This window comes from Paroedura picta, chromosome 5 (assembly GCF_049243985.1).
Source record: "Paroedura picta isolate Pp20150507F chromosome 5, Ppicta_v3.0, whole genome shotgun sequence".
In the NCBI taxonomy this organism is placed as follows: Eukaryota; Metazoa; Chordata; class Lepidosauria; order Squamata; family Gekkonidae; genus Paroedura; species Paroedura picta.
Genome location: NC_135373.1, coordinates 48,168,245 through 48,194,836, shown reverse-complemented (window position 1 = coordinate 48,194,836; position 26,592 = coordinate 48,168,245). Strand labels below are relative to the sequence as shown.

At 47.8% G+C, this 26,592-nt stretch overlaps 2 protein-coding genes across 4 annotated transcripts in view; one reads left to right on the top strand and one right to left on the bottom strand.

Annotated features, from left to right (window-relative positions):
• The window catches only part of LOC143837681 (digestive cysteine proteinase 2-like), a 40,118-nt gene extending 25,602 nt beyond the window's left edge, over positions 1-14,516 (bottom strand). Inside the window, exons 1-2 of the mRNA XM_077337766.1 lie at positions 14,406-14,516; positions 1,556-1,621 (exon numbers count right to left, since the gene is read on the bottom strand). Coding sequence (XP_077193881.1) covers positions 1,556-1,621; positions 14,406-14,457 — 118 coding nt within the window. The 5' untranslated portion in view covers positions 14,458-14,516. The remainder of the gene's footprint in view (positions 1-1,555; positions 1,622-14,405) is intronic.
• A 10,993-nt stretch (positions 14,517-25,509) lies between these two features.
• Positions 25,510-26,592, top strand: part of FGR (FGR proto-oncogene, Src family tyrosine kinase) — a 74,985-nt gene continuing 73,902 nt past the window's right edge. For all 3 annotated transcript variants that reach the window (XM_077337765.1, XM_077337764.1, XM_077337763.1), the window contains exon 1: positions 25,510-25,667. The gene's annotated coding sequence lies outside the window, so the exon portion shown is untranslated. The remainder of the gene's footprint in view (positions 25,668-26,592) is intronic.

Sequence of the window (26,592 nt, the reverse complement as noted above, 5' to 3'; positions counted from 1 at the left end):
GGTGTTGGCAGACTTTAAATAAGCAAAGGGGCGTAGCACCAGAATGCTTAAAGAATAAAATAGATTTATGAAGAGAAACAACATTGTATTGAAAGAGGAGAGAAGAGAACTAACTTACTGTTGTTTGCAGTTGTTCTGTTGCTCAACTGCTGTTCTGGAGACAAGCAGGGAGGAAGTAAACTCAAAGGAGCAGAAAGCCTCCAATGAGCCATCAGAACAGTGGGGAACTGGGAAATCATAAGGAAGTTCCTATTCTAACTATGCTAAATACACATCATCTCCAATGTCCCTTGCAGCAGGGGTCGTCAACCCCCGGTGATGGGCCGCCATGCCTGCCTCCCCCCCCCCCCCCCCCGCAGAGAGAAGCTCACCAGGCCTTAATTAAAACTAATATGATGAGATACATATTTACATCTAATAAATATTCACTTTAAAATACATTTCAACCTTGTCTTAACTAATTTATTCAACATAACCAATAGTAAAACTCTCATTTACCTTATTACTTTTAAGATAATTTACAAATGGCTCCCAGTTTATTATAAAACTATCTAGCATTTGGTCTCTCATTAATATTGTTAACATATCTAATTCTGCATATAATATATTACTTTTTTAAAGGTACATCATCTTACATCAATTCTGGTTGTTCAAAAGCATTCAGATGATTGCAAGGAAGGGTCAAGTCACATATTACAAAGCCCACATGTCTCGCCAGGACATCCTTTGTCCTTCAGATTTGGAGTCCACAAGAACTTTTAACATGTGAACTGGCTTACAGAGGTATTAAAGTTAGTTTCTGCACCTGTAAGGTAAAGGTAAAGGTATCTCCTGTGCAAGCCCCGAGTCATGTCTCACCCTTGGGGTGACGCCCTCTAGCGTTTTCTTGGCAGACTCAATACGGGGTGGTTTGCCAGTGCCTTCCCTAGTCATTACCATTTACCCCCCAGCAAGCTGGGTACTCATTTTACCGACCTCGGAAGGATGGAAGGCTGAGTCAACCTTGAGCCAGCTGCTGGGATTGAACTCCCAGCCTTGTGGGCAGACAGCTTCAGACAGCATGACTTCTGCCTTACCACTCTGCGCCACAAGAGGCTCATTCCGCACCTGTAGATCTCATTAAAAGACCCCATTTTCCCATAAGTGACAGTCAATGTCCAATTTTCAGATTCTGTTCAACCTTTAAAGGGTGGGTGACATTGCACATGAATTACACATGAAGCCATCGTCTAGGGTTTCCACCTCATCTATTATTTGATGAAGGCTCACCTGAAACAGCATTTGGCTCGCAGTCTGTCTGTTAGTCCTTTGGCCCTCCTTTTGATGCATTAGACTTCTGTGTTGCCAACTTATAGCAGTTTAAATATACAGGGGTGTGCCCCAAGACCCAATTTATGCCCCATTAGTCTGTCCAAAGACCAGTTTTTCCCAGATAGAGGCCATAAAGTATCATTAGAAAACTGTTTTGCTTATGGCTTATCACAGAGCCATTTAGACCTAGTTAGTAGCTTGACTGAAGTCAGTAGGGCCATCAAATCTCCAAAAAGAAGCTTACCTTTGACATGGTAGATTTTTCCAAAATCAGGGATTCCATTTGAACTTGAGACATCGCACACCTTTCCTGAAATAAGAAAAAAATATGTAATGTTAATATATTCATTTGTCAAAAACAAACCACAGGCTAGGAGGGAGTTTAAATGGACTTTGTTGCTCAATGAATGCATCAGTTATTTAGTATGTAAATTGTTGGTCAGAGAGGGCAGAGCAACAGCCTGCTTAAAGTATAAAATAATTTTATTTATGAAGAGAAACAACTTTGTATTGAAATAGGATGGAAGGAACCTAACAAAGTGTTCTGTCTGCAGTCATTCTGTTGTTCAACTGCTGTTCAGGAGGTAAGCAGGGAGGAAGGGTGCTCAAAGGAGAAGGAAGTCTCCTGTTGAGCCAGTGAAGGCGCAGGAGGAGAATATGTGAAAATCCTCAGGAAGTTCCTATTCTAATCATGCTAAATACACAACTCCTCCCATGCCGCTGCAGGATACTCTTTCTGTTCTGCTCAGTCATGCACACTGCAGATCTTGCATATGCCAACATAAATAACCACACAATGGGAAAATCCATCAGCCCACAACAGTTCCAAAAAAGGAAGCCTCAAGTAGAATAATGATTTGCAGGCAATACCAATTCAGCCAGAATTGTAAATGCTACTGGCCCTGGGGTGTGATCTAGCAAAGCTCTCTTTAGTTCCCTCCTACTGATCTCTGTAGTCTGTAGATCCACTAATTCTGGGAGCTATCAGGCCCTACCTGGAGTTTCGGCGCAGAAAAGAAGACCAGTCAGCCAGGAAATCCATGAAGAAGAAGAAACAAGCTGAGAGCCAGCTTGGTGTGGTGGTTAGGAGTCTGGTGATCTGGGCTTGATTCCCCACTCCTCCCCCACACACAGCCAGCTGGGTGACCTTGGGCTCACCACACAGCACTGATAAAGCTGTTCCGACCAAGCAGTAATATCAGGGCTCTCTCAGCCTCACCGACCTCACAGGGTGTCTGTTGTGGGGAGAGGAAAAGGAAGGCAGATGTAAGCCGCTTTGAGACTCCTTTGGGTAGAGAAAACTGGCATATAAGAACAAACTCTTCTTCTTCTGATTGGTGGTTCAAAAATATTTAATCTGTACTAATGTAACTCAAAAAAAGCCATAATGAGTCCCAGAGGATGTCTTATTTTTGGCAATTAATATCTTCCCTTGTGGCTAAAAATGGTCAATCATAATGACATAATCAAAAATGTACATAAGTAGCACATAATATATATTTTTTTCAAACCACAAGTCAACTTGTTTTTTCTTCTCCATGTACCAGGAGGTTGGCAACCCTAACCCAAGTCTGGCTCCTGCACTGGAAGTGCTGGAACACTACGGCCTGGCCATCTCTTGTAACCCCTTGGGGAAGAATAGCTACACAAGCTCTTAGGAAGACTTTTACAGCCAGTTCCACATTTGCCTTGCATCATTCCGACTGCCAAGATGTGCCGTCAGGACCCTGAAAACCGCTGTGGCTACTGAGAAGGAGCATCTTCAGCCAGTTCTCTTCTCACCACTTTGTCTTGTTTCTCAGGTTGCCGGAGTAGTTTTTGAAATTTCTCTCTTCTCAATACCCTCAACGCTCACTAGCTTTGCGTCTCCCGCAGGTCATTCAGAACAGCCAGCGTGGTCCATTGGGCAGGCCTGATTCTAAGACAAACTAAACGACTGTCAATTCTGATCTTCCCCAGGCCATAACAAACAGTGGGGTGCAAAAAAAGCAGCATCAGATGTTTGGGGGGGGGGTAGGAGTGGGTTGCATACAATAGTTACAGCATTAGACTGCGCTGTGCACAGTGACCCTAGCACCTCGCCTGGATTATTGGAAGCAACCAGCACAGGAGCTGTTACAGTCTCAACAGGGCTGGCAGGCATCAGATGTGTGGACCCAGCATGTCCACTGCCCTCCCAGATACACTCATACACAGACCAGGAAGCCTTAAGGAAACTCCTAGTTCTCAGCCAAGGTTCCACTCCTAAGTATTGGTGGATTGTCCTCAGATGGATTGTCCTCAGGCTTGTTTGGCTCCCTGTTCTTGACAAACCCACATTCTTTCACTTTGCCAAGAAGACACCTTGCAAGGAAGGCAGAGTAACAAGCTCAGCATTTGTGAATGGTTCTGCCTCAGAGACTTGTTGGGCTCCACCGGCATTCCCTTTGCAAAATCATCAGAGCCCGTGCCAAGAAGAATGGCAGAACGCTTACAAGAACTGCAGATGTCATTTTCTCAAGAGATACGCAGCATGAAGAAAAGGGTTTTGCCAGTGTTCACACCCATCTGGGATGTAAAAGAGATGAGTTCCCTAGCTGGAAGGAGGGGACAAATGGGTGTCCATGTGAATGAATATGGAAGAGCTCCTGTGCATATCTTGTAGGAAGCTAGCTAGAATAGCAGGGTTAGGGACCTGCCTCTGTTTCAGATAGTTCCCCTTCTTGCCTCTGACGGGCTCAGATTTTGCTGTGTTCTTCTGAGAACAGTTATTCTGCACACATTGGATAATGCACTTTGGAAGTAGATTTCTCTGCTGTTTTCCACAGGAAAAATCCAGCTGCCAATGCACAATGAAAGTGCATTATCCAGTGTGCGTGGAATGAGAAACTGTCTGTCCTCTTCGTCTCTACAAGCTTCTCTCTCTCCTCTTTCCTATACAGTTTGATCTCTTAGTCAATAAATCTATTTTGTTTTTGATCTTCGTGTGCTGAGCTCTTGTGCATATTTAGATTCTGCCAACAAAGTGAAAGCATCTATTAGACCGTTTACGCACTGGAGGTTTCATGCCCAGTTGGAGGCTAGAGTTTTAGTCATGGCAGGTTGCCCCACCTCTTCCTGCTCCCACACGGGGGAGCATTTGGCCCAGTGTACCTCATCTGCCCCCGATTTGTGCTCCTGCATGGAAGCTGGGGCTGTGAAGTTCCCAGTGCGTAAACGGTCTTAGAGAGCATAGAAAGCATCTATGGGAGAGAGCAACAGAGATACTCCTGTGAGCTGGCCCATGCAGGTGCTGCCTGTTGGAGTCCAATAGAGAAAAGTGGATACTACGAGTCTCCACACCCTTCAAAGGGAACCAACCCAATCCAAAGGCTGTACTAAGCTGAGCAAGCATAACCATTTTAATTTGCTCTATCCCAACCAAGGGAGAAGGACAGGGCAGAGAGGAGTCTGGCAAGATTTCAAATGATTGCCACCCCAAAAGCAAAAGCCTCCCACACAAACGGAAAAAAAGAAACTGGGACAAGAACTACACCCCCAAACAAACCTTACTCCATGCAAGGAGACCAGCAAGCCACCCCAAGCCCTTCCCTCCCACCATTTCTAGAACTTACCACTCTCCTTAAGCAACTCTGATGTATTTGAAAGCACCCTGGGACATCACAGAAGCCAACACACCCAAAAAAACGGGCTTGTGGCTTCCTTGATGTCAGCATTTTCCGCACAAGGGGCAAGGCCCTAATTTGCAGGTGGAACAAACCTGCCAAGGCATGAAAGGGCAATGCCACTTTTTAATGCAGTTTCTATTCCCTTGACTCCTGCGCCACTGCCCCCCCCCCACCCAAAGAAGCTGCTGGGCAGACTGGGGGAGAGGAGCTGATCCAGAACAAGCAGGCCAGGGACCGGCCCCCAGCGAGGGCTGAAACACGCCACAGCCTCTAATTGAAAGCTAAAGACCTGGGAGGGAACAGGTCCGTTTCCCTTCACATCAGCATTTTCCCTGCAGAGGCTGGGGCTGCGTTTTCCCCAACCCACTCACATGCTCTGCCACAGGTCTCCTCTACAGCAACAAGCCTGGAAACGCACCACACAGGGCTCAAGTCTGGGGCAAGCACTGGCCAGCCATTTTGCATTGCAAAGCACAGTTCATAAATATGATAAATAAATAAATCACACTCCATGGTGGACCATTAATTTTTTAAAGCAGAAGAACAGCTGTATTTTCTTCCCCACTTTTTACAACCCAAAGGAATCTCAAAGCAGCTTACAGTCACCTTTCCTCCCTCTCCTCACAACAGACACCCAGTGAGGAAGGTAAGTCTGACAAAGCACTAAGGGAACTGCCTGACCCAAGGCTGCATGTGGCCGAATAGTGAATCAAACCCGGTTCTCCAGATTAGAAGCCGCCACTCTTATCAATGACACCAAGCTGGCTCTTGATGTTAGCCTGATGGGAAATGTTAAGCTAAAGAGTGAATACCTTTTTGGCTTGTATAACAATTCAGGGCCAGCTCCAGCACAATACATGAATACAAATGATAGAAAGGGACGTCAGAGATATACAATGGTCAACACACACTCCCATTTTCATCTGACAGATGCTGAAGGCTACAGGATCACAACACTTCCATGCAGAAACACTTGCTCCCCTTGGGAGCAACCCATATTAAGGGCAGGTATATGCTGCAACCCATATTAAGGGCAGGTATATGACAGAGACACATTTTGTTTGCTACATCAGCACATAGGAGGACACACGACACTCAAAAGCACAAGCCCAGTATTATAGAAGAACCTGAAAACACTTCCCATCCCACTGTGGCAAGTCTGCACAGTGAGTAACACAACCAACCGGACACAGGCAGCTTCCACATGGAAATTCCCCCACCCCGCCTGCAGGACCCCCTGCCACACACACAAAGATAGATTCAATGTAAACCGAAGCATCCACATGACACTGTACTTGTTCTGAACTTGGCTTGTGGACCATCTGAGCTTTTTAAAAATAGGGCAAAAACCCTATTACATTAAAATACACATCAACAACTGAACACACAGAATTTCAGCTCAGATTGGGAGACTGTACAAATTGGCTATGCCAGGGCAGGGGAAGAAGTAAACAAAAAATGGTGGAACACACCAATACTTATGGACTGCTTAGTACAGCCTGCAGAATCTGAGAGCCAGTGGGGTACAGTGGTTAAAAAGTGGTGTGGACTCTTTTATTTATTTATTTATTTATTTATTTATATTTATATTTTTATACCGCCCTTCCCTACGGCTCTGGACGGTTTACATAAAACATTTTTGAACATTCACATAGAACACTATCAAAATCAATATCAAAAATCAATATAACAATATAACAATAACAATAAAATATCAACTGGAACAATTAGAACGGCACTTCAACAATAACTTGACAATCCCTCAGTCGGTTCATTCCCTCAGTCTGGGGGGCACCTGTAGATGTTATGGGTCAGTCGGCCCCACCATATGCCTGGTGGAAGAGCTCCTTTTTGCAGGCCCTGCGGAACTGTGGAAGTTCCGGCAGGGCCCTGATCTCTTCGGGGAGCTCATTCCACCAGGTGGGGGCCAGGACCGAGAAGGCTCTGGCCCTTGTTGAGGCCCGACGTGCCTCTTTAGGGCCAGGGATCCGTAGCCAGTTGGAAATGGCAGAGCTTAGAGCTCTTCTGGGGGTATAGGCAGGGAGGCGGTCTCTCAGATATGGAGGTATTCTCACATAACATTTCTCTTAGAGCTCTCTCAGCTCCATTTACCTCACAGGGTGTCACTCCTGGGGAGAGGAAGGGGAAGGTGTTTGTAAGTCACTTTGGGACTCCTTTGGATAGGGAAAAGCAAGGTGTAAAAAAGACAGCTCTTCTTATCAGAGATGGATCTTTATGGATACCTCCTGGAAGGGCAGCCCAGGCAATGGGAGCCACCACCAAAAGGGCAGTTTCTGTCACTGAAACAAAAAACAACCTCCCAGAAGAAAGGAAACTCCAAAGAATTACTGGTCTGAGTAGTGTTGGCAAGCAGATCTATGTGGGGAGAGGCAGTCTTTCAAGTATTTTAAAACCCTCGCTTCCTCTGTATAAACCCGCCAATATGAACATTCAGCAGCAGCAGAAGATCTATCAGCAGCTCCAACAGGACACACTCTCTCACCTGACAGGTTTGCAAAACTGGAAAAACCACAAGGTGTTATTACTCTCACATCAAAAGTAAGCACAAAAAGTCACATACACAAAAAAGGGAAACCCCACCCCAGCCCCCAGGGGTACTGCTAGAAATCTGCATGGCCCAAACCCAATTGCGTGTGTGTGTATGCCTGTTTGTCACACTACTGCAACAATCCCAGCAGGAAAAAAAAACCTGTACACCTCTGCTGAAGGTCCAACAGGTGTTTGCTTGAGGTTTACGTGAGTAAACCTTGTACAGAATGGGAAACACCTAATACATTTTTTAAAACAAGGCTACCGCCGTAAGAACAAAATCAGGCTAGCTTTCTCATGCAGCTGTCATACAGTTATTAAAAAGCACATGTTACAATTGTTCCCATCAAGGATGTACCACTGTCGTTTGTGCATGGGAAATCACTCACAAGTTGCTTACAATTATAACCATGTGCCAGTGAGCAACAATGACTAGGCATTACATATTGCAGGGTAAACAGTTATGTAGCTTACTGTAGCGATCCCCAACCTGTGGGCTGCGGACCACATGTGGTCCTTCGACTAACTGGAGGTGGGCCCCGAAGGACGCCTTCTCCCCCCCCCCCAGCCCTTTACTTCATCCCCCCCGGCCCTTTACAACACACTTCGGGTGTCATTGTCTCCCATCACTCCCAGATGGGACTATCTTGTTGCAGAGAAACAAGCTCAGGGTTCCCATTGATTTGTCATTGTCATGAGTTAAAATAAAATGTTCCTTATGTTCATTGTTGTGGCGTGTCTGTATCTTATTTTGAAAGGATGTTTAAACATTACCATAGCGATCAGAGAGTGTTAGGGCAGTGGTTGAGAGTAGAGGAGTAAACTACCCCCCCACCGGGCCTCAGTAAAAGGTGTTGAGTGGTCCCCGGTGATAAAAAGGTTGGGGACCACTGGCTTACTGGACACTTATATATCCCTGTAAAGCTGTAAGGCTTTCACAGACAAGCTGAGCTGCAATTAGATACCACAGCTGCAAGAACTCCAGTGGGGAGAAATTGCTCAGCAGTATGCTACTGCAAATGCTGGCAGGGGCTCATGGGAATTGTAGTCCATGGGCATTTGGGGGACCACAGGTTGACTAACCCTGTGCTACTGCATGAGGCTTTACACCTTGGTTCCTTCCAGCGAGTGGCTGAGTAACTGAGCCTGCTACCTCATAACTATTCCAGGCGCGTAGCCTGGTTTGCTTCCAACTCTAGAGGAAGCAGAGAGTTAAAACGGTAGACTCATGGAGTTGGAAGAGATCTCCAGGGTCATCTAGTTCCACCCCCTGCACAAAGTAGGAAATTAATCTCAGTGCCCACCCACAGTGATCCCAATTTCAAGTCCAGATGATGCCTCCTGACCAAGAAAACCAGAATCCCTGGCCACTCTGTCCTGGAGGAGATCCAGCTCCAGACTCCAAAGTGGTGAATGGCATTTCTCTGAGCATGCAAGAAAGGGCTCCAGGAGCCAAGCTCTGATGCAGCCCTGCCTGCCCACCTAGTTCACAGAATCAGAATTTCAGCCTCTGCTTTAAACACTTTCAAAGAAGGGAAACGCACCACTTCCCAAGGGAGCCTGTCCCACTGAGGAACTGCTCTGACTGTCAGGAACTTCTTCTGGATGTTTAGCCAAACATTCTTTTGAATTAATTATGACCCATTGGTTCTGGCCTGGCCCTCTGGGGTCACCGAAGATCCCCCATGCAAAGCCATTCCCTGCATGCAGAAAACCAGCACATCAAAAAAAAAAAGACCAAAAAAATTTCCCCAATAAGGTAGGGTTGCCAGCTCTAGGTTGGAGCCTGCAGAGGGTGGAGTTTGAGGAGGGACTTCAATGGGGTATAATGCCATACAGTCCACCCTCGAGCCATTTTCTCTAGGGCTGGGGTAGACAAACTGCGGCCCTCAAGATGTCCATGGACTACAGTTCCCATGAGCCCGTCAGCAGCATGGGAATTGTAGTCCATGGACATCTGGAGGGCCGCAGTTTGACTACCCCTGCTCTAGAGGAACAAATCTCTGTTGCCTGGAGATGAACTGTAATTCCAGGGGATCCCCAGGTGCCACCTAGAGGCTGGCCTCCCTGCCAATAGGCTAGATTTCCACATGCATGAACTTTAAGAAGGCCACTTGGACTAGGCAGCATCTGCAGATGGTTGGATATCACACCGCAGCAAGTACGCGTAACTGGATTATCCTGTGTGCAGACAAGCCGGTCCAGTTGCATATCACTGCTATGGCACAACAATAGTGCAATAACAAGCTACCCATGGAGGCAGCCTTGGCCTCAAGCTCTAATCGCTGCTGGCAGAGAGCAAGAACGGCGACTTGACTGCCCGGATGGGGGGTGCTTGGCTAATGGGCTGCATCTAGCTTGGCAAGTCCAGCTGTGCAGGTGTAGGCCAGAAGTTTCTGTGGCCTCATGACGGAATGTTGGGGCCAGCAACGTGTTTATCCGCCTTTGCCTGGTAGAGGCACAACTGGAACAGAATTCTCCGCAGGCAGCCTGTAGGGAACGCGGGCAAAGTCACCAAGCAGTTTCAAGCCCTCTGCACTTAAACACATCTCGGGATCCATCTGTACATGTGGGTGTTAAGCCACTGAGGCCATTTGGATGGCAGCAGCCCAGTTGGAATTATGGCCTTATCAAGCCATTCCCTCTCTGGTCCTGGAGCCTCCCTCCACCGCAGCAGTCTCACAGGCAAAGAAGCAAGCAGAAACACGCCTGAGGTGGCTGGTGTGTGCGTGTGGGGGGGGGGGGAGGGTTGAGACATAGAATATTGTCAGCCAGTAGGGCCTAGCGGTTAGAGCATCTGACTGGGAACAGGTTTTAACTACCTCAATTTCCCACAGAAGCTCAACGGATGACTGTGTTCCAGTCTCGGTCTAGCCTACCTCACAGGGTTGTTGTGAGGGGGGAAATGGAAGAGAGACTGCTGTAAGCCACTTTGGTTCCTCCTTGAGGTGCATACAGAATATCAATGAGCGATGCTCACCCTTAGAAAAGGAACAGCAGGGCACAGGTTTTAAAGCTTGCTTAAGTGTGGTATGTTTCACCTTTTTTGTTCAAGAAAGCCTTTCTGCTTCAGACCCACCTTTTTCAATACGAATTAGGCTCTGTGCTTTGGACCATAGTATGCCAGACAGAAATTCAACAGGTGTAACATGCCCCGTTGCTGTATTTCTGGGGGGGGGGGGTCCACAGGGACTGTGTCACCTATTAGATTTCTGCCTCACAGTCACATAGAGCCTCAACCAAGACAGGCAGATCCCTTCATGTCAGAAAACGGTACAGAAAAACATGGCGGTGCCTCTCATTCCGGATCCTGTTCCAAGCAGCAGCCAGGGATGTCGGACACAGAGGCAGAGGCTCTCTGCTGTCTCCCGGCAGTGGTCTTGGGAGTCCTTTCCCTGGACAGTCCGCCATTGGCAGAGGTCTCCTCCAAGAATCTGTCTAAGCGTCTTTTGAAGCTACAGTAAAGCCTTCACGCCTCAAGACCAAACACCTTCCAACTCAGATCATAAGAACAGAGATCTATTAATGCCCTTCTCTGGTGGGCCACCTCCTATTCAACCCTACATGCCCCCATGCTAGATTGCTAGGCTTTTTCACACGCTGATGAATTTCTCCTGTTGAAGACCCTGTTACAAACATATGACCAGCTGCCAGTGTACCATTACCGTGCACTTGTAATGTGCTCATTCCCAGACCAAAACCCACACCAAAAGTGCTTTCCATGCAGGCCTCTTTTAACAGCAGGGCATAGGCACCAGCGCATAAGTTCATTGTTCATTACAAGCGACACATGGACGCATCTCACATGCAAGACTGAAATATCATCCCCGCCTTGGTGGAACACTCTTCCAGGTGAGATCAGAAACCTGCGGGACCTCAAACAGTTCTGCAGAGCCTGTAGAACAGAGCTTCTCCACCAAGCCTGCCACAAAACCACTGAATTGAGCTGGCCTCCATGTCAAAGGTGTATTTATACCTAATTTTCGGCTCCTAAGTCTCCTCTGCCTCTGCTGTGCTTCTTTGCCATTGAGCCTACCAGCTTAGGCGGTTAATAACTCAATGGTTTTTAGATGTTTCAGACTTTTAACTATTTTAATCTGGGTCAAAAAGAGAGAGAGAGAGAAGCGTGCCTGCTGGATACGAGATACATTTCTGGGTAGCAATGTGTGTGTAAACATGATCTTGGGGTACTTGGGGACAATAAGCAAAATATATTTTATCCTGCATTGAGCAAGGGGTTGGACTGGATGGCCTGTCTGGCCCCTTCCCACTCTAGGATTCTGGGATTCTAATGTGTATTGTATTTACATATTTTTAATTTTTATTCTGCACATTTCAATAAAATATACCCCACCCTGAGACTGAAGAGAAAGGGCAGGAAACCAATGCAATAAAGAATTATCAGCTGATCTAACAACTGTTTTCAACTTTCCCCTGCATCAACATTTTGTTAGCTCCCACTGTTAAGTAGTGGAGGAACCTAACCTACCTTGAATTTTTTCAAAACTTGATTTCCACAAGTTTGCATCTGATGCAGAGCAACCTGTAATATGACTGATGAAAAGGAAACTGGAGGGCAGGTGTTTTGTGATTTTGGTTTCTCCACGTGGTGTCCTGTCCAAACAAGAACTTCACTGTACATGTACCCCAGGGAGGTGTGGAACCCATGAGCACCTGCACTTTTCCTTGAATGGTGGTGTAAGACCAAAGCACTGTTAAAGTCAGGGACTGAGAAGTGGAAGCGCCAGTGTTTTTAAGAAAGAGGCTATTGAGCATTCAAGAATCCTTCCCGTGACCCGTTCTCCGTGTCAAGGTCACATCTGAAGCCAGTCTCACAGAGTATGCACACATTTTGCATTAAAAGACCTGTAGATTTTGAACTATGAAAAGTGCTTTCTTGAAAACTTCACCTGTCAGTTTCATTGAGCATATACCATATTGCAGTGGTCCCCAACCCTCGGTCTGGGGACCGGGATCGGTCCGTGGATCAGTTGGTACTGGGCTGCGGCTCATCCTCCTCCCCAGCTGCTGCCTCGGGGGCTGCCCTGCCACTCTGCCGCCAGCTCACCTTTGGTGCTCTCCAGCGGCCGCCATGGCTGGGGCTCCCCCTCGGCGTGGCACTGCGCAGCTGCCACTGGCAGCGCCCCCCAGCGGGAAGTCAGGGGCGCCGGCGGGAAAGCAAGTGGAGCAGGGGCTCAGGCGGCGACATCCCTCGGCAAAAGACTACTTCCCCCGGGCCTCAGTAAAATTGTCAAGCATTGACCGGTCCCCGGTGATAAAAAGGTTGGGGGGCACTGCCAGATTGCATCACAGGTGACTGGAAAGTTTGCTTAGAGTAGAGGTTCAGTATCCTAAAGTGCTACAAAAGTGCTACAAAAAGCAAACCTGCCTCCACTCAGCCTTCTGTGCCTGCTTCGGGTATTCCTAAACCACCCACCTTAACACAGAGCTCTTCAATCCCCGTGCATTTAGGCTTCAGGGAGCTTCTCCAGAAGAAATCCAGGGAGACCAGAAGATAGAGGCCCTGTTGCCCACAAAGCCTGGAATTTTAATTTTCTTTTTGGTTTTCAAGCTGATGATAGTTTTATGGTTTATAGAAACCACAAAATGATTTTTTTTTCAAAAAAGGATAATGCACAATAATAATTATTTGCAGTATAAGTTTTTATGTGCTCACACATATCCTCAGATGCAGTGAAAGGGGAATTACCAGTCCATGCATATAGATTGGCCCTTGAATCTGTTGAACATCTTGAGTATGCTGTATGCTAATGCACTGCTCACCCTCTACTTATATATAGGTTCTGGCTATTCCCGTTTCATTGTATCTGAGGACATGTGCTTGTACACGAAAGCTTACGTCTTGAATAAAACTTTGTTGGTCTGAAAGGTGCCCCTGGACTCGAACATTTTTTCTGCTGCTTCGGATCAACACAGCCAACCATCTGAATCTCACTTGGGACAGCCCAGATCCTACTCTGCCACTTCCACCACAATCCCACACTGCCCTCAAAGGCCTCAGTTCCCACATCTCAACTGAACACACTTGAGTGTTAGGCAAAGGACAACAAAGCCATCAAAAGACACCAGGTTGCAGCCATTGTTCCCAAGGCCCACAAGAGATCCTCCACCTCCCCCCCCACCAGCCCTAAGCAAACTCCCCCAAATACAATCACAACTTCAAGACAACTCAAACCCTCAATCTCAACAGCCTTATCTCCAAAGTACACAAAAGACTGCCTTACACGGAGTCAAACCTCCGAGCTATCAAGGTCAGCATTGCCTGCTCTGACTGGCAGCAGCCAGAGTTTCAAGCAGAGGCATTTCACATCACCTGGTCTTTCCTCCTGAAGATTTCCCGGGTTGCAGTAGAGATGCCAGCCTCAGGTAGGCCCTGGGGAGCCCCCTAGGATTGTAACTCATCCCCAGACTACGGAGATCAAAGTCCCTGGAGAAAATGGATGCTTTGGAGGATGGACTCAATGCCACCGCACCCTCCTGGGGTCCCCGTCCACCCCAGGCTCCATTCCTAAATTTTCAGGAGTTTCCCAGCCTGGATCTAGCAGATCCTACACCCCCACCCATGGCCAGAGCGGACCAGGCAACCCTGGAATGAACCCAGGACCTTCTACATGACAAGCAAACGCTCAACCACTGGGCCACAGCCCCCCCCCCCATAAAGCATCCAACCTCTGCAAGCTGCCAGGTTGTCGTTATAGCTGTCAGCCAGCAGCCATTCATTATGCTAGTGCTTCCAAGAACACAGCTGATGCCCTGACACACACAGCAACCGGATCAACACACTCTCAGGCAGCATCAGCAGCAAGGAATGCATCTGCGACGGCATCCAGCAGGATTTCCCCCTGCCTGCTCCATGCCCTTGTAGCAGAAACATACCTGAAGCCAAGCTCCACAGAGAGAGAGCCAGCAGGCACCCAAGCATCGCCATCCTCCTGTTTCTCCCACCAATTCACCAAGCAGGGTAGCTTCCCTAGTCATTTAAAGCGATTCAGCCAGCCAATGGGAGCTGTAAATCTGCTCTGAGGGGTGGAGCTGCATGTAGTTCCCCAAGCAGGTTTTTTAAAGAGGAAGGTTTGGTTGAGCATGCATAGGAAATTAGCCAACATGTTCCCTGGCAGGTCTCTGTTTTGGTTAATACACTGACACGTGCATATTAAACAATGTGGCACCTGGAGAATTCTCCACAATCTTGTAGCCTGCACTTTTCATTTTTCTTCTCCTGAACTTTTCTGCGCCAACCATACTTGAAAGTTTTTCCATCCTGGAATGTTGCCATGATATCCTTCCGTCTAAGAGCTCATGTGTTGCTCATGGGTGGCTTGTAATGCCAGGTGAGCTCCCATGCCTGGAAAATGCCGGTCATGCCCCCAGCTCATAGATTCACACAACTGTCTGGCTCTGTCCCAGCTTCCAAACCAGAGCAAAGTTTTTCAAGCAGGGTCCCATGACGCTATTCCCCAATGGTCCACTTCCCAGGTTGTCTCCTGCCTAAACCTGCCTTGCTACGGTTTTTCCAGAGAGGCTTCAGTCCAGCTTGGTGTAGTGGTTAGGAGTGCGGACTTCTAATCTGGCGAGCCGGGTCTGAATCTCTGCTTCCCCACATGCAGCCAGCTGGGTGACCTTGGGCTAGCCACAGCACTGAGAAAACTGCTCTAACCAAGCAGGAATATCAGGGCTCTCTCAGCCTCACCTACCTCACAGGGTGTCTGTTGTGGAGAGAGGAAAGGGAAGGTGATCATAAGCCGCTTTGAGCCTCCTACAGGGAGAGAAAAGCGGCATATAAGAACCAACTCTTCTTCAACTTCACAGGGTGTCTGTTGTGGGGAGAGGAAAGGGAAGGCGACTGTTTTTGGGCTCGCCACAGCACTGATAAAGCTGTTCTGACCGAGCAGTGATATCAGGGCTCTCTCAGCCTCACCCACCTCACAGAGTGTCTGTTGTGGGGAGAGGAAAGGGAAGGAGATTGTAAGCCGCTTTGAGACTCCTTTGGGAAGTGAAAAAATCAGTAGCCATTGCACTGCTGTAACAAAAGCTAGCAAAATGCTCTCCAGTGGCATGGGGGGGGGGGAGTATCCTTAAATGAATGGCCAAAGAAACTGTGTAGGGAACCCCACATGTAGGTGCTCCATTGCTGCGATGGTTGTATCTGCAATTAATTAATTGTGAATTCAAACAAGCTGCACATTCTCAACGGAGGGTCCCAGGTTCAATCCCTGGCATCCTCTTCATGAAGATTTGTGGCTCGGGGAAGGCATATTAAGCAAGTAAAACTACTGAAAGGATAAAATGGAAAGGTGCCATTGCTCAGTAACAGAACATCTCTTCTGCATGCAGAAGGGCCTAGGTTTGCAGCTCAGCACCAGACTTTTAAGAACTTCTTGATCAGCAGAATCTAGTACATGGGGGTTTTGATGGCAGGGAGATAAGCTTTCTCACCTGGTTTGCATCCTCAGGAAGCTGGCCAAGCAGTCAACAGTCCTATTTACACAACAGCCCAGAAGTTAGGTAATTTCTATCCGCATTCATCAGATTAACTGAAATAATTTATTTAGCAAGCCTTAAATCTACCTCTTATCCTTTTCTTTACCCCATCTTACTTTTAAATCATGCACATTGCAGATCTTGCATATTTCAACACCAGTAACGCACTTCGGGGTGATGTGAAAGTGCCCCCCTCAGTTTCGGAGGGAAAACATGTTGTACTATCTCATAATGAACAGCAGGGGGCACTGCAGGTCAAGTTTGGAATTAAGATGTGCCTTTCACACCTCCAAAGCCTGTGGGATCAAACTCCCATGCAGACTCCCTCCCCATCCCCACCCACCTTCATTACCTGTCAGACATTGATGGAAATACACACCCATTCAGCCAAGAAGCTTCCTGCTTGGCTAGGGCAAGTCTTTGTCAGCTGAGCCCATCCCACAGCACTGCAGAGGCCACTCCACCCTCTATGTGGCCCTGAGTTCCAGGAAGAAGAGCGGGAACAGGCCCTCTCCACTCGGCTCACATGACTTCCCATTCAGTTTACTCTTGGTCTACCCAGACATATCCTTCTCTCTAGGGTTGCCAAGCGGCCTGGAGAAATAAAAATGTCCTGTGTTTTTTAACAGAGGCTTCGAGGGGTATGATTTATATATATGCCACAATGATAGTATATTAGCAGTCCAATAAATGGAGAGATAATTCCATGCATGCAAAGTGAATTGGGCTCTTCTATGTACTAATTGCTCACCTAAGGACACTTCATCATTGGAAATTTTAAAACAGATGCTGGATAGCCATGGAAAGGCTGATTCTGTGAAGATTCAAGAGGGTGGCAGGGTACAGTGGATGAGCATCGTTGTGAGTGTCCTGCATTGTGTGGGGGGTTGGACTAGATGACCCAGGAGGTTCCTTCCAACTTATTCTATGATTCTATGACAACTTCAGCAAGGGCAGTTTCAAGGCAGGTAAGAAGCCAAAGTATTTTGCCATTGCCTTCAGGGACTTCCTTGTCGATCTTATGGGCAGAGTTTAAATATGTAAGGGGAGAAAAGCACCAGACTGTTTAAAGCAATAACATTGTTTTATTTAGAATAAAAACAAACTTTGTGTAGAATGAGAAGAGGAGAAGGAGAGTTCCAAGTTTAACTGTTCTGTCATGCATGCATTCAGTTGTTTTTGTAGACAAGCAGGGTAAAAGGTAAAGGTAAAGGTATCCCCTGTGCAAGCACCGAGTCATGTCTGACCCTTGGGGTGACGCCCTCTAGCGTTTTCATGGCAGACTCAATACGGGGTGGTTTGCCAGTGCCTTCCCCAGTCATTACCGTTTTACCCCCCAGCAAGCTGGGTACTCATTTTACCGACCTCGGAAGGATGGAAGGCTGAGTCAACTGTGAGCCGGCTGCTGGGATCGAACTCCCAGCCTCATGGGCAGACAGCTTCAGACAGCATGTCGCTGCCTTACCACTCTGCGCCACAAGAGGCTCCTAGACAAGCAGGGACAAATGCTTGAAGGATCAGGGAGTATCCAAATAAGCCAATCAGGATGCTGGAGGAGATTATTTGAAAAATATCAGGAAGTTCCTATTCTAACTATGCCAAATACACATCTCCTCTGATGCCCCCTTCAGGACATTCTTCATATTCTGTTCAATCATGCACACTGCAGATCTTGTATATTCCAACAGATCTCCCATCCCTGCTTAGCTTCTGAGATCTGACAAGATTCGGCTTTACTATGGCACCTTCCCTCCCATGTCACCTATTACCAGAACCTTTTTCAAAGTGGGGAAGCTGGTGGTTGAAACTAGGGTCTTTTGCAAGGAGGCTGGATGTTGAGCCTTTTTGGGCTGTAGCATTCCCTACATTCAATGATGACCTCAATGTTTTCTTATTGTCTTCCTGAGTCTAGTTTAGCAGCAGTTTTGAGCTTCGTGGCAAAATAGGAGGTCAATGTTTTAAAAGATATAATTTAACAACTCCTAAAGTTTTCTTTGATAAAACTATAGTTATTGTGGCTACACCGCAATGTAACCAAGCTTCAGTTAAAGAAAGGCAAGTTTAAATGTCATAATACAATGATAGACATTTCACATATTTATTTGTAAATTTGCTGCCTTGCTTACATATGTTCAAAGAAGCAGACAGGAACTGGGGATATTAATAATAGTAGTAATAATAATAATAATAATATTAATAATAATAAAAAGTTAAAGCACAAACAAAAACATAAGTAGATATCACCTTTCTCAAAAGACCGCATAAATTAAGAAGTATCTGGCTTGTCTCTTACCCCTTTTTAATATCAGACCTTGTTCTTTTCACCTGAATACAACACATGTACTTTCTTTCAATATTGCATTTGTTCATTTGCATGTCTTTGGTCAAGTTCTGGCTTTTAAGCTGAGCAGTAGAATAACTGTCTCTATGCCCTGGTTATCTCTGCCACAGCCAATAACATGTCTTGTGGTTACAATGCTTTCTTAAGTTTGCATTTTATGTGCATGTTTCAAGGGCATACAGGTTCTGGTGCATGCTCCCTCTTGCAATCAATTCTCCTTCTTGTTTAATTAGACACTTCTCTCCAAAGGAAGTGACCATTCCTTTTTTTGCAAGCACTCTTATGGAAATGATGTTATTTGCTAGTTGTGGTATATAGAGGCAATTTTTAATCAGGGCCATTCTGCACAAGGACCAATGTTGCCAAGTGTTTTCAGAATGCAGAAAAGTCATTCCGCATACCTTTATTTTTAGTAGAATATAGAAGTCCCAGTAGCGTTGTATTCATTCCCCACATGTTTCCAGTCTCACTGGAATCGCAACAAGGGAAGCAATATTTTCTGTTCTGCTTCCTGCCCCTGGCCATCAATCAAACGGACCAGCCAATGGACTGTTGTGTTCATGCTCCTGAAAAGCCCCTTTCCCTTTAAGAACTGTTAAAAAAAAAAAAACGCAAACACACCCATTGCAATGAATCTGTGTTAAATCATTGTTTTGGAAAGACCTTTTTTGCTAGCATAGGAACTGGTGATTAATCGTTTACACACTCCTCAAGTAAAAATAAAGAATCCCCCCCCCCCATGGGCACAATTTGTGGCTGAAATTACGGGCAGTGCCGAACAGGGGGCTGTGTTGTGTTTGGGAACTTGCAGTAGAGAGCTTTGTTTAACTTTTAATCACTTCTGTGAAGGGACTTTAGCCAGAGAAGCCTCGCTCATTTGTTGCTTTCGCCTGTCTAAGGGGGAAAAAATGGCGATCGCTTCTCCGGAAGTTCGGGGCAAGAGCAGGGGAGAGACTTTCTTTCTACCGCTACATTGAGAACACACACGTCTTTCGCTGATGTGTTGCAGCTTGTGCTCAGAAGTGTAGCGATTTTTTCAGGGGGAATCCACTTTTCCCTATTTCCCAAAAAGCGCTACAATGAAGTGATTTTTGCGGGAGTGTTGCAGAAGTGTTGCAGATTGTGTGCGATGTCATGCGGAACGTTGAATTAGTAGCGTTTATCAATGGTAAGACTTCTGCTACATTTAAGTTGTGCGGAATGGCACTCCATATTGGTAGAGTAATTAACACAGCAATGGTGTACAACCTGAATAAAGAGTAGATAAAGCATTATTTAGGAATTAATATAATTGATATGAAAGAGGAGAGACAGAGATAGGTTCCTAACTACATCTCTAGTTGAAAGAGAGAGTAAGGCTGTGTGTGTCACTTCCAAGAAAAGGAGGGAAATTGCCCTAAGAGTAGCAGTCTGGATAAGGAAGGACACTGAACAGGAGAGAAGGTGCTGACCTCACTATTCTATTTGTATACTTGCTGCCCCCTACAGGGTCTTCTTTTTCTTTTTACCCCAGACATTTCCTTTTCCAACACAAAGGTGCTTTAATGGCCCTATATCCCAAAAGAGATCATAGCAAAAGTGGGGGAAACAAGGACAGGAGAATTTTTCACAATTGGCTAGAGTAAGCATTCAGTCTAAGTGCTCACGTAAATATTAGGGGACAAACATCGTGTGGCTGCTTCCAAAAAATCTGCACCCCAAAAAACTGGAGCAAAACCTCTTTGCGGTTGCATCTCGATTGACTTGAAGAGAACTGGAGCATATTTAAGCTTCCTGTAAGTATCACAAGTGTGCTGGGTACTCACAAGCCAGGCAGAACCTGGCTAGGCTGCATTCGGATTGTAGAATCAACTATGACTGTGCATACAAGTCTCAAGCATTGGTGCCCAGAACAGGTTTAAAAGATTGCACAGATCCATGGAGGGTGATTCCATCATTAGCTATGCAGGACCTCCATACAAAGAGGCAGCATCTCTAAGAATAATTGTTGGGGGGGGGCAACTTTGGCTTCGGTGCCCTGCTTGTTGGCTTTCTGGGGGCACCTCTTAGAATCCTGGGCTGGAAACCCTGGCAGGGGCTCATGGGAATTGTAGTCCATGGACATCTGGAGGACCACAGGTTGACTACCCCTGCATTAGACTGTTGGTCTGAGCCAGCAGGGCTCTTCTTGATGTTCTCTGAGAGCCAGCTTGGTGGAATGGTTAAGAGTGACAGCCTTTAATCTGGGGAGCCAGGTTGGATTCCCCACTCTTCCTCCACAGGCAGCCAGCTGGGTGATTTTCGGCCCGTTACATTTCTCTCAGAGCACTCTCAGCCTCACATGGTGCCTGTTGTGGGGAGAGGAAGGGATGGCAATTGTAAGCCGCTTTGACATTCCTTTAGGTAGTAAAAAGTGGGGTACAAAACCCCCAGCTCTTCATGCAGTACTTTTGGTTATGAGCTCTGCCACCTGAAATCTTCAGCTGGAGTCCCTTTGCATTCTGGGTGCCTGCAAATTCTCCTGCAAAGTGGTGGGCCCTCCCGGTTTGCTAAATGCTGTGCTCCTACTCTGGTAGCTGCTTGAGGGAGGCCATTCCAGAGGGTGCCTAGACTTGGTCAAACTTTGCATCAAGTGAGGTGTACTTTAGCCCCACAGAGGCTTAAGAGCACATCCTAAACAGTGTTATGCCCTTCTGATCTCTTTGACCTCTATAGACTTAGAAGGGTGTAACTCTGCCTAGGGTTGTGCTGTAAATTGGTTAGTCTTTCGGATGCTACTGTTTTGCAATACAGAGGATTGCAGCAATTGATCCCTTTGCTAAGACTTGTTCTTGCAAAACCTTGGAAAGCAAATGATTTCCCCGGTGAAAGAGAAACAGTTATTTCAGCTTCAGGGAATTCCAAATACAATGAAGCAAAAAATCTGATACCACTTGTTCAAACATAAATTCAGCTCTGATATAGCCCACAGGTCACCAGTGTTTAATTTGGGAGCAGTATAATTTAATTCACGGAGATAAGTATCCGTTACAGGCATCACAATCACCTGTTTGATGGTATGTGATTTCTGATACCTGGGGAAGGGGGAAGCCTGTACATACAACCAGCTTCATGAAAGAACATCCCACATCTAAATGCATAACATGGCACAATAGAAAATGTTAATACGAATCGTTCTAACATGATCTGTGAAAAGCTGAGACTCTTAAGATCCTGAGAAACTCCCTTCTGTGCGGGCCACAAAGGCAGTCAATGCAAGCTGTCCCCTGATCATAGCTTGACGATTTCTGGGCTTCCTTTTGCAGATCAAACAGGTGGGTTCCCTTTGAATTCCCTCCAACGATTCTGCAACAATTCAACAATTCCTTTGTTGTGTCTGGCAGCGCAGAATCCGCCCTCTCCACTTGCAACCTGTTCTGAGGGCTGATCAGGCTGAATACAGAAGAACTGGTCAATCCCATTCTAACTTGAATGTGCCCATCCAACAATGAATTCTTCTGCAAAAATTAAAGAGCGCTTCCACCTCCTGCCGCAGCCTTTCCCTACTTTTTTTAACCTTTGAGAAACCCCTGAAACATTCTTCAGGCTTTGAGAATCCTGAGAAGTAGCAGGATCATGTAGAACAGGGGTAGTCCACCTGTGGTTCTCCATATGTTCATGGACTACAATTCCCATGAGCCCCTGCCATGCTGGCAGGGGCTCATGGGAATTGTAGTCCGTGGACATATGTAGGACCACAGGTAGAGTACCCCTGATGTAGAACACCTTTGGGAAGCATCTCTGTGTACATACCCACCTGGGGCCCCTCCCCTTCCCACCCCCTCCAGGCCCATCATTAGCCATTTTGGGAGGGAGATGGAGGTCAATATAACCATATATGGTCCATATCACTCAATAAATGTTTAACAAATTTTAAAAATATATTTAAAATGCATTTATTTTCAAATTTTTAGTCCTCCTTGATCCCGAGGACTGAGGGCAGGTTGCAACAGGTAAAAATACAAACCAATATTTATTAAAAGTTGCATATAAATTCTAAACCTTAAATTATTTATAAAATATAAAATATATTACAGGATATATACTCTATGTAATTATGACATAATTTGCCCAGTTCCGTATTCTGAGGAGAAAAGAGCGACGATATGTAAAGTCAACTCCCATGTAAAGTCAACTTGATGGACATCAGGTCAGAAACCAGGCAGTGTCTTATCAAGCTGATACGAATGGACATTAGAATAAAACAGCAAAATCATCATACTATATGTCAGGAGTGTCCGAACTGTGGCTCTCCAGATGTCTATGGACTACAGTCCCCAGCTGGCAGGGGCTTGTGGGAATTGCAGTTAATGGACATCTGGAAAGCCACAGTCTGACCACTCCTGCTATATGCCAACAGTTTAAGACACCCTGCATTTGAGGAGATAAGGTGCGATATCAGCCCAGTGAGTGGTTCATCTAGTCCAGCATTCTGTCTCAAACAGCACCCAGCAAGTTACCCTGGAGAGCCAGCAATGCAGCATGGCAGTCAGGGCCTTCCCCTGAAGCTGCCTTCTGGTGTTGACACTCACTTGGCCTGACTGCCTCTGGATGCAGAAGTTCCTATTGCTCACAATGGCTAGTACCCATTGATAAACTTCTCCTCCTGTCTGAGCTAAGATTGTTTTACCTATCCCTGCTTCAGCTTCAGTTAGGTATTTATATTGCTTTTTTTTTGGGGGGGGGGCTTTTCCCTTGATGAGAACACAAGCATTTTTTACAGATCATAATTCCACCTTGCCTTGAACCCAATTCCTCAATCCAAGGATTGCTGGTCAGGGGAACTAGGGGCAAGGCTCCTTTAACCTTTCCAGCTTGGTATAGTGGCTAAGAGTGGTGGCCTCTAATCTGGAGAACTGGGTTGGATTCCCCATTCCTCCACATGCAGCCAGCTGGGTGGCCTTGGACCACTCATAGTTTTTTTCAGTTCTCTCAACCTCACTTACCCCACAGGGCATCAGTTGTGGGGAGAGGAAGGGAAGGTGATTGTAAGCTGCTTTGAGACTCCTTTGAGTAGTAAAAAGCGGGGTGCAAAAAAACAGCTCTTCATGTTCAGGACTGCGCAGCAATGAATGGTGGGAATTGCTTTGGTTGGGGCTGCCATCAATTCTGTAAAGGAGACCACTGGCGAGGTTTATAGTGAGAATGTCCTCTCAGAAAAAGGGCATCCCTGAGACTCCCTAATCTTCTCCCCGGTTTTCGCAGGTGGAGATGGGGGTTTTAAGTTTGCCCACCGCAAGGAGAATGTCTTTTCAGGCTTGGTTTTGTGTGTCCCATCTACAGAACTGGCAAGATCCTTAATTAGTGCAGCTGGGATCCCACACGTGGCTAACCCGGGGTGTAGGATGTTCAGGGAAGCTCCTGTGTCTATGAGAAGGGTGGCAGGAGGTCTGCTACGGGAGGTCCCAATGCCTGCCTTAACCATCAACACCTCCTCCAAGTGTTGGATACAAGCTTGAGGAAGCTGCATGGACCTCCAGCACCATTACCACAAATTTCCTACATCAAGAGGATGGCTGGGAAGCTCAAGTGTCTCTGTGAAGGCGGCTGGGGGTTGATCATGGGACCTGTCTGTGTTCCCTTGCATGGCCGTGAAGACAGTTGCCGCCAGCACCAAAGTGGGCTGCTTTTCATACTGGGTCATGTCAACGCCAGTATTCCTAAGCTGTCCCAAATCATGGGGTGAGATTCATCTTCCCAAGCAGGTGAGAGTGAGGTTGCTCCAGGGCATCTTGTAGCGGCCTCGGAGGTGAGGGCTCCTTCTGCAGTGCATCCTCAGGTTGTGTTTAGGGTCAGGATCCCAGTTCATGGCCGCCCTAAGAAAATTTGCACCAAAATCCATTTCAGTCAATTGGTTTAGGACGGTGATACTTAGTTTAAGATTACATTGTGTCATCTGCATTTCAAATCCAGCTCATAGCATTGAAAATAAGAGTAGGGGTTTTTTTGTTCCGAAAGGAATCTCAAAGCAGCTTACAAACGCCTCCCCTTCCTCTCTCCATAACAGACACTCTGTGAGGTTAGTGGGGCTGAGAGAGCGCTGAGAGAACTGTGCTAGCCCAAGGTCAGTCAGCTGCTTGCATATTGAAGAGGAGTGGGGAATCAAACCCAGCTCTCCAGATTAGAGGCTTTTGCTCTTTAACCACTGAACTCACGCAGAGTTGCACTGGGAAAGACCTTTTTGCTTTACTGGCCTCACATTTAAATTAAATCTAAACTTTCCTAATTGGAAGGAGGGAGGAGCGTTATATTTCTGGTCTTAAAATTTGCATGCAATAAAAGTAATTGTGCAATTGTTGAATTGAGATTAAGTTTTTCTCTTCCCACCCCTGAAGAAAAAAGACTTGAGATTCCTTACTCATCAGTGGCTTGAGCTACTTTAGTATCACTCATGAATGGTATATGCATTTTTTCTCAGATTTGAATTTTGCAGAATTCCAGTTTGCCTTGGGAGCCTTGCATTTTATGGATCCTTTTCTTTGCAGAATTCCCTTCCCTAGACCTCAAAATTTAAAAAAACCTCCAAAGTTCCCCTGGTGGCAGGGTGAAAAATGGCCGGAGGAAAGACTCTGGTGTCAATAGAGATTTACCTGGTCATCTGGAAGGGGCTATTTAATGAAGTTTCTTGGGTGTGCTCTCTGGCTTTCCTCCTTTTTTCTTTAAGAGGGGCTGTAATGGAGGGTTTCACCTTTGAGCTGCTGAAGGCTTCATCCTTAATGTTTACTATTTAACTTTTTGGTTTCTTTTGCAAGGATTGCTGATGGGGGGGGCACGTTGAGAGTGAGAGAAAGCAGGATCTTTAGGGTTTAAAAAAAACACAGGAATAAGAGTATTAAAGTTTCTCTTGGAAGGCCCACCCAAAGCGTGGCATCGCCGCTGCCCACCACACAAAAATGAGGTCGCTCCCACAAAGCAGCAACAACCGAGGGGTTTCCAGGGAAGCTCTGGAGACGACCTTGGCGGGCCTGCCATCTTTGCTTGTCCTCAAGCGAGGCGAGGCGAGGCGAGGCGACCGGGCGCGCTTCCCAAGCCCCTTCGGAGGGAGGCTGGCCTCGAGCCCCGGCCGCGTCGGCCCTCGTGCCTGCCATGACTGACGGCCTCGGGGCGAGCCGGGGGCGGGCCGGGGGGGCGGGGTGCCAGAAAGAGGCGGCGTTTTGAAGCGAGCGGCGTCCCACCCGCGGCGGGGTCGGGCGAGAGGCACCGGCGCGGCCACCGGGGGCCGCTTTGCTTGGCGGATCGCTGGCCGGAGCAGCCGTGCGTGCGCCGACCGGAGCCCGACGAGCGGCGGCCCCGCGAAGGTAGGCGGAGCGGGCTCGGGCGCAGGTGGCGCGCCGCCGGCCTGGTGCGGCGAGGCGGCGGGCGCCGCGGGGCGAGGGCGAAGGAGGCGTGCGCGGCCGAGCGGGCGCCGGAGGAGTGCTCGCGGCGGGCCTGCGCCTTGCGGCGGGCCCGGGCCGAGGACCGGAGGGGGTCTGGCGGGGTGGACAAAGGCGATGTGGGGGGCTGGTTCTGGGCAGGGGGTGCTGGGGTGCCGGCGAGGCAGGACGGGCGGCTGTCGCGTCCCGGAGCCCTGGGCAGCCGGCGAGGGGCGTGTGTGTGTGGGAAGGAGCAGCTCCCGCTCCCTCCCTCGCCCCCGCCGGCGCCTGTGGCTTTTGCGTGCTCGGCGGGCGGTCGCCAGGACCCCCCACCCCCACGGGCCCCCCGGCGCGGCCCTCCCCCCTCGCAGGCAGGGTTTGCTGCAGCCGGAGCCAGGATCCCCCCGCGGGCATGTCAACGCAGCGCTGGGAAGCGGGGCGCACCAGCCCCTCGCCGGCTCCGCTCCCCGGGAGACGTTAGTGGCGGCCCAGGAGAGCTCCCGCTTGGCCGGCTCCTCCGCAGCAGAGACAAAGGGGATCCTGCCAAGGCGCTGCGCTGCGCAGCGGGCGGGTTGGTGCCCGGGCTCGGTCGGGATCTGGCGGCGGGGTGAGGTGGGGTGTGGGCGGAAGGGCGCCCCCCTCTCGCCCTCCCGACCCGGACACTTGTGACTTTCGCCCTCGGCCCCTTCCGACGTGTCCTGCGCAAATGCCGGCCTTTAATTCCCCGCGGGGGTGGGGTGGAGTGGGGTGGGGGCGAGGGTCACCCTTTCCTTTCTCTCCGGACGAGCACCCACGGGTGTCACGTGAGCACCCTCCCTTTCTCCCCAACCAGACTGTGAGTCGACCAAGGTCCGTATTGGCTACTCCGGCT